This window comes from Castanea sativa, chromosome 3 (genome assembly GCF_040712315.1).
Source record: "Castanea sativa cultivar Marrone di Chiusa Pesio chromosome 3, ASM4071231v1".
In the NCBI taxonomy this organism is placed as follows: Eukaryota; Viridiplantae; Streptophyta; class Magnoliopsida; order Fagales; family Fagaceae; genus Castanea; species Castanea sativa.
In genome coordinates, this window is record NC_134015.1 from 20,954,270 (window position 1) to 20,961,697 (window position 7,428).

Here is a 7,428-nt window from a genome sequence, read left to right on the forward strand (position 1 = left end):
AAGACCATGCATTATCAAGTTTATGTTTGATATTTTAGAATACATCAATTTTCACAAGGTATGTGGTCCGAGGACCATGCATTACCAAGTTTCTGTTTGATATTTTAGAATATATCAATTTCCACAAGGTATGTGGTCCGAGGACCATGCATTACCAAGTTTCTGTTTGATATTTTAGAATACATCAATTTCCACAAGGTATGTGGTCCGAGGACCATGCATTACCAAGTTTCTGTTTGATATTTTAGAATATATCAATTTCCACAAGGTATGTGGTCTGAGGACTATGCATTACCAAGTTTCTGTTTGATATTTTAGAAATTGTAACTTATAAGCCCAAATATATTCATAATTTGAACCACGAACAACAAAAGTGTCTTTCATTAATAATAATACATTCGAAGGTTGTTTACATTCTACGGGCGTTGTACAATTTTTTCATCTAGATCAGCTAGTCGATATGACCCTATGCCTGCTATAGAAATGATACGATATGGTCCTTCCTAGTTTGGTCCTAGCTTTCCCCAAGCTGGGTTTTTGGCATTACCCATAACTTTTCTCAACACCAGATCCCTAGGAGCAAGTGGTCTTAGCTTCACATGGGCATCATACCCTCGTTTAAGTTTTTGCTGATAATAAGCCATTTGGACCATGGCGACCTCTTACCGTTCCTCCACCAAATCCAGGCTTTTCTCCAGGAGGTTGTCATTATCTTCTGGACTAAAAGAACTTGTCCTTAGCGTTGGGAAACCAGATTCTAAAGGTATTACCGCCTCGGCCCCGTAGGTCATAGAGAATGGTGTCTCTCTAGTGGATCTGCGCGGCATAGTTCGATACGTCCACAAAACATGCGGTAGCTCTTCTACCCATCTGCCCTTCGCGTCGTCCAGCCTCTTCTTGAGTCCACTGACTATGACCTTGTTAACGGCCTCGGCTTGCCCATTTCCCTAAGGATAAGCTGGTGTGGAGTTTTTGTTTATGATGCCCAGGTCACTGCAATGCTTCCGAAAAGCTCTATTATCAAATTGCACGCCATTATCTGAAACAAGTGTATGTGGTACTCCAAATCTAGTGATAATACTTTTCCAAATAAACTTCTTGGAGTTGATATCCCTAATTTTGGCTAAGGGTTCAGCCTCGACCCACTTGGTAAAGTAGTCGGTTCCTACAAGTAGCCACCTTTTATTTCCTACAGCCTTTGAAAAAGGCCCTACTATGTCTAGTCCCCACTGAGCGAAGGGCCAAGGACTGGACAAGGGATTAAGGACTCCCCCAGGTTGATGAATGTTGGGAGCGAACCTTTGGCACTGGTCACACTTTCTTGCATAATCCTGAGCTTCCCTCTGCATGTTAGGCCATCAATATCCCTGAGTCAGAGCCCTATGGGCTAAGGACCTTCCCCCAATATGGCTTCCACAAATTCCCTCATGCAATTCTTCCAAAAGTGCCTCTGTTGACTCGAGGTGCACGCATAACAAGTATGGTTCGGAGAAGGAGCGTTTATACAGTTTCTGATCCTCGGATAGCCAGAAAAGAGGTGCCTTTCGACGGATCTTATCTGCTTCAGACTTGTCCTCGGAAGAATGTCGTTTTTCAGAAAGGATACCACAGGGTCAATCCAACTAGGTCCAGGCCTTATCAGATGGACACGGGCTGCACTCAAAGTGGTGAGAGTTGGCTCTAGCAAATCTTTAACGAGGATAATCCTAGGCAAACACTGAGCCGAGGATGTCGCTAAGGTAGCTAACGAGTCTGCATGTGTATTTCCACTTCTAGAAACGTGAGAAAGGATAAAGGAATCAAATTTAGATTGTAAACGTTTGACCAAGGTCAAGTACTCTTGCATTCTTGGATCCCTAGCCTCCATGGTACCTGTCACTTGGCCGACCACTAATTGAGAATCCGAGAACATATGAACTTCCTTTCCTTACGCACCATGTTCATGCTGAACAAGACTGCTTCGTACTCAGCCTCGTTATTAGTTGCCGAGAATGCTAATCTCAAAGACTTTTCAAAAACAATTCCCTCAGGGGATACCAAAACAAGTCCGACACCAGACCCCCGTTAGTTGGCTGCCCCATCAACGGACACTTTCCAAATCGGTGGTCCTTTGTCCATGATCATGCCAACTGATTTTTCATCCATGTGTGATTCCTTCATAGCTACTTCCAACAATGGTTCAACAAACTCCGCCACTAAATCTGCGAGAACCTAGCCCTTCACCGAGGTGGGCGGCATGTATTTGATATCAAAAGCCCCCAAAATAGTTCCCCATTTAACTCCCTTCCGAAGTAGTCAGCACTGTGTAACACTGACTTGAGAGGCAGTTGGGTCAAAACCACGACGGTGTGGGACTGGAAATAGTAAGGAAGCTTTCGCGTAGCATGAACTACGGCCAGAAGTGCCTTCTCCAAGGGTAAATAACGCACCTCAGCCTCATTTAAGGACTTGCTGACATAATAGACCGGTCTTTGCACCCCGCCGTCGTCCCTTCTAAGGACCAGGCTGACTACATGGACGGCAACAGCTAGGTACGCAAACAGGATTTCATCCACCTCCGGCCGAGACATAATGGGTGGCCGGGAAAGATATTCCTTGAGTTGCTGGAAACCTGAAACGCACTCCTCGGTCCATTGGAATCCTTTCCATTTATTCAACAGTTGGAAGAAAGGTCTGCACTTGTCAGTTGACCGAGAGATAAATCTGCTGAGAGCAGCAATCCTTCCGGTCAACTTCTGAACTTCCTTTGGATTCCGAGGTGGCTGTAAGCCTTGGATGGCTTTGACCTACGCCGGATTCACCTCTATTCCTCTGTGAGTCACCATGTAGCCTAGAAACTTTCCGGCACCTACCCCAAAAGAACACTTTGAGGCATTAAGGCGCAGCTTATACTTTCTAAGTATTTGAAAGGCGTCGTCTAGATCTTTCAAGTGCGTGGGTATTGTCTTACTCTTCACTACCATATCATCCACATATACCTCAATGGTTTTTCCAAGTCGTGACTCAAACATTTTGGTCATCATCCTTTGGTAGGTAGCCCCTGCATTCTTTAACTCGAATGGCATCACTTTATAGTGATAGTTTCCTGTTGGAGTAATGAAGGCAGTCTTCTCCTGATCACCCGCCGCCAAAGGAATTTGGTGATAGCCTTGAAAGGCATCTAAAAAGCTCATCCGAGGATGTCCGACCGTGGCATCCACAAGCTGATCGATGCGTGGCATCGGGAACAAGTCCTTTGGGCAGGACTTGTTCAAATCTGTGAAGTCCACACACACTCTCCACTTTCCGTTCTTCTTTTTCACCACAACTGTGTGCGCCAATCACTCCAGGTAGAAAACTTCTTTAATAACCCCGACCCTCTTGAGCTTGAGCACTTCTTCTTTAACAGCCTTAGAGTGCTCTTTGGAGGCACGCTGAGGTGGCTACCTTCTAGGAACAATAGCAGGGTTGACGTTTAGATGATGACAAATGAAGCTTGGGTCAACCCCCGGAGCCTCATAGGGATCCTAGGCAAAAACATCGATGTTGTCCTTTAAAAATTCCACCAATTCCATTTTCTCTTGGTGTGGTAAACGTACCCCAACTTGAAAGAACCTTTCGGGATCATCAACTATCAAAAACTTCTCCAAATCTTCAAACATAGTCTCCTTCGACGTCACCGCTTCGGGCACATCCGAAGTCGTTAATTGCTATAAGTTCTCTCCGGCCGAGGACTGATGCAGTACTGTAGCAGATATGCACTACCTTGCCACTGATTGGCTACCAAGAATTTCTTTGATGAATTCTCTCAAAGGGAACTTTACTTTAACATGCAAGGTGGAGGAAACAACACCCAAGGCATGCAACCAAGGCCTGGAAAGGATGGCCGTGCGTGGGGAATACGCATCAACCACGATAAAATCCACCTCGACCGTTTTCGAGCCAAACTGTACAGGCAATCGAATCTGTCCTTTTGGTATGACAGCTTTGCCTTCAAAGCTTATTAGCGGCGATTCATAAGGAATGAGATCCTCCAATCTCAGCTTCAGCCCCTTAAATAAGTCCGGATACATAGTATCTGCACTGCTGCCCTGGTCGATCATCACCCTCTTGACGTCGTAATTCCCTATTTGCAACGTGACCGCCAGGGCGTTATCATGGGGTTGGATGGTCCCAACTTTATCCTCCTGCGAGAATCCGAGGATAGGCACGTTCCCTTTAATCCGCTTCGGCTTTGAGCCTGACTCCTCGGCCTGGGAATGTGAAACTGCCATCACCCTGGTAGGACAGGAACCGGTCCTGTCAGGTGCGGCGAAGATAACGTTAATCGCTCCCAAGGGCGGCCGAGACGAGTTATTCTTTTGATTATTTGAGCCGGACTGACTGTCTTGCCCGTTAGGTTGGTATAGGTGCTGCTTCAACTTCTCCTCGCCAACGAGCTACTCCAAGTGGTTCTAGAGGGTCCGACAATTCTCAGTGGTATGACCCACGTCCTGGTGGTATTGTCAAAAAAGATTCTGGTTACGCTTCGTAGGGTACCCGACCATCTTACTAGGCCATCTGAAGTAGGGTTCCTTACGGACTTTCTCCAGTAGTTGGTGCACTAGTTCTCGGAATACAGTGTTGACTGTTTGAGGAGTAGCTGAGCCAGCTTGCCCAGAGTAATCTCTCCTCGGCTTATTATTGTGATACCTGTCCGACCTGAAATCCCTTCTTTCCTGCGGGATAACCTTCGCCTTACCCTTACCCTGCTGTTGGTCTTCTTCGACCCTTTTGTACTCGTCTATACGGTCCATGAGACGACGTACACTCCGTATAGGCTTCTTGGTCAAAGACTTCCTCAAGTTATGATCAGTGGGAAGGCCCACTTTAAAAGTATTGATCGCCACCTCGTCAAAATCTCCATCTATCTCGTTGAACGTCTCCCAATATCTGTCGGAGTATGCTTTCAATGTCTCACCCTCCCTCATGGCCATAGATAATAGCGAGTCCAACGGTTGAGGAACTCTGCTACACGTAATGAACTGTGACGCGAATGCTCTAGTAAGTTCCCCAAACGAACCGACAGACCATGATTTTAGGCCATTGAACCATCTCATGGCAATAGGTCCCAGGCTGGAAGGGAAGACTTTGCACATCAAGGTCTCATTGTGAGAATGCACCGCCATCCTCTGATTAAAGTGGCTCACATGCTCCACTGGGTCTGTCCGGCCGTTATAAATGGTGAAGGTGGGCTGGGTGAACCGCCTGGGGAGCCTCCCATTCTCAATCCTGTGTGAGAATGGTGATTTGGAGAGTTGGTGTAATGCTCGGCTCATAGCGTCATTTCCCAAGCCCTTGGAAGGGAGCTTCTTGTGCCTGCGACCTAGTAGGTCCTCCTCTTTGCAAGAGGAGGTTTTGCTGGGGGGCAACCAGGACCTTGAACTGTAACTGCTTCCCCGGGATTCTCCTGAAGAAGGATTAGATGGGGGTGAAGCACGCCTCCGTCTGACGCGGCGCAGCTTCTTCTTGAGGTGGTTAATCTCCCTTTGCATGGCCTTGGCATTATCTTCATGGGTGGCACTGCCTCCACCACGCGTATGACTCGCGCCAGGATATACAGTGTGAACGCTTCCCTCTCGATCCCTCCAGCGTTCAAGATGTTCGAACAAATCTTCAAGCTGCGATCCCTGAGATTCAATATGGTGTGAGCCTAAACCTACCATGATGTTCCAGTTCCTTCAACACTACATTTTCCACAGACGGCGTCAATTGTAAGTGCACAATTGTACCCGGACCCAAAGATAAGCGTGGGCTCAGGCCCAATGAGCCTTAAACAATAAAAGTTGTAGAGTGTGGATTTGAAATCTAAGTTAGGGATGTTGAAAGCTTAATTAGTAGGTTAAAGTGTTATAATCTATGCAAATGATAAACAAATATGACAAGGGAACCTCCTCGGACGTAAGCCGAGGACAATTTGTATATTACTTCTCCTTTTATGCCAAATATTACAGTTCTTAGTTCTTCTTCTTTCTTAGCTCTCCACCCCCCCCCCCATTCTTTCCTCTCGTGTCTTCTTAAATACTTCTTCTTCTTCCCTATTTCGTCCACGTGTCACACAAATCTTATCCTTCGTTCCCCTCTTCCACCACCTTCTTGAAGTCTTTAAATAATAGCAGGAAGGTTTGAATTCTACTGTTCAGAGGTCATTTCCATATTAATGCGGCCAGGGAAGTAGGTGCAGGGTCCTTAATGTGGAGGTAGTAGCCTTTTTCTGAGATATTTCTCTCACACCGCTGCGTCTAGAGGGTACTTGAATCCCCCTCTTACCCAATAGTTTTTCCAAAAATCAGCCTTTAACCTTCTTGGCAAGTCCTAGGGTCATCGTCGGGCCTGTCCGAGGAGTCATTCCTCCTCGGACAACTCCTCGGACCTTCGCAGTGCAGGCTAACTTGGAGGCCTTTAATCAAAAACAAACTGGTACCCGTCAATAAAGCCCAAGGCCCAAATGTTTGTTCGGGAACTTTTACCCTCCACATATATATATATATATATATATATATTACATTATTAAAATAAATGAACAAGAAGAGATAGTAAATGTTGATTCTGATGAAGAAATTCAATGAAGAAATAAGTTTGTGAAATGATGAACATGATGATAAACATTCACTTAGATGAAATTGATTAGGCAAGATGATGAATATGATGAAAAAAATTTAATATTTTGAGACATTTGTAATGTATTATCACTTTTGAGTTTAATCAATTTGAATGTGTGTTTTATAAACACATGCTAATTTGATTTATTTAGTTTTATTACTTGAGTGATGATAAATTAGGCATTAGTTGAATATTTTCAAAATTTATAATTAATTTACCTTATATATATGTATATATGTATGTATGTATGTATGTATATTTATAATTTTTTATAAATTTTATTAAGTGTTTATGTATTTTACTATACATGATACGATACAATACAAAATACATAAAAATAAGAAATCGATTAACGATACGATTCGCGTTTTGACAACTATGCTTGTAGGGATTATTGTGTGAAAAAAGATACATTTTAACATAGCTCTGATACTAATAATAAATTGAAGAAAATAAAAGATTTAGAGAGAAAGAAAGAGAGAGAGTTTGTGTGGTTTGGTATGAAGGCCTACATCCATAGAGAAGTCTTTGGTGACTACATCTTTACTATTGAGCACTATGTATTACAATGTACCATTTTCTTCAACTGTTCAAGAGTTGGGATCAGATTTGATATTGGTAGCAGATTTCTCTTGTATGTTTAGAGAAGAATGACAACAATAATTTGTGCAATTGTATTTGTTGCAGTGTAGTGACATGCCTAGTTAACTATTAAGATAAGATTTGTGGATGAGAAGGAGAATCTATTCTCTTTGTAAGTGTTTCTCAGATAAATGAGGCGCGAAATTGCCTATTGATTCTTTGGCT

The 7,428-nt window shown here is 43.9% G+C and overlaps 1 protein-coding gene across 1 annotated transcript; it reads right to left on the reverse strand.

Moving 5' to 3' along the window:
- Positions 1–3,740: 3,740 nt before the first annotated feature.
- On the reverse strand, positions 3,741–5,684 carry LOC142628659 (uncharacterized). The gene is made up of 2 exons (XM_075802708.1): positions 5,580–5,684; positions 3,741–4,232 (listed from the first exon to the last, which is right to left on the reverse strand). Exons 1-2 carry the CDS (start codon positions 5,682–5,684, stop codon positions 3,741–3,743), a joined length of 597 nt encoding a protein of 198 aa, XP_075658823.1.
- Positions 5,685–7,428: the final 1,744 nt, after the last annotated feature.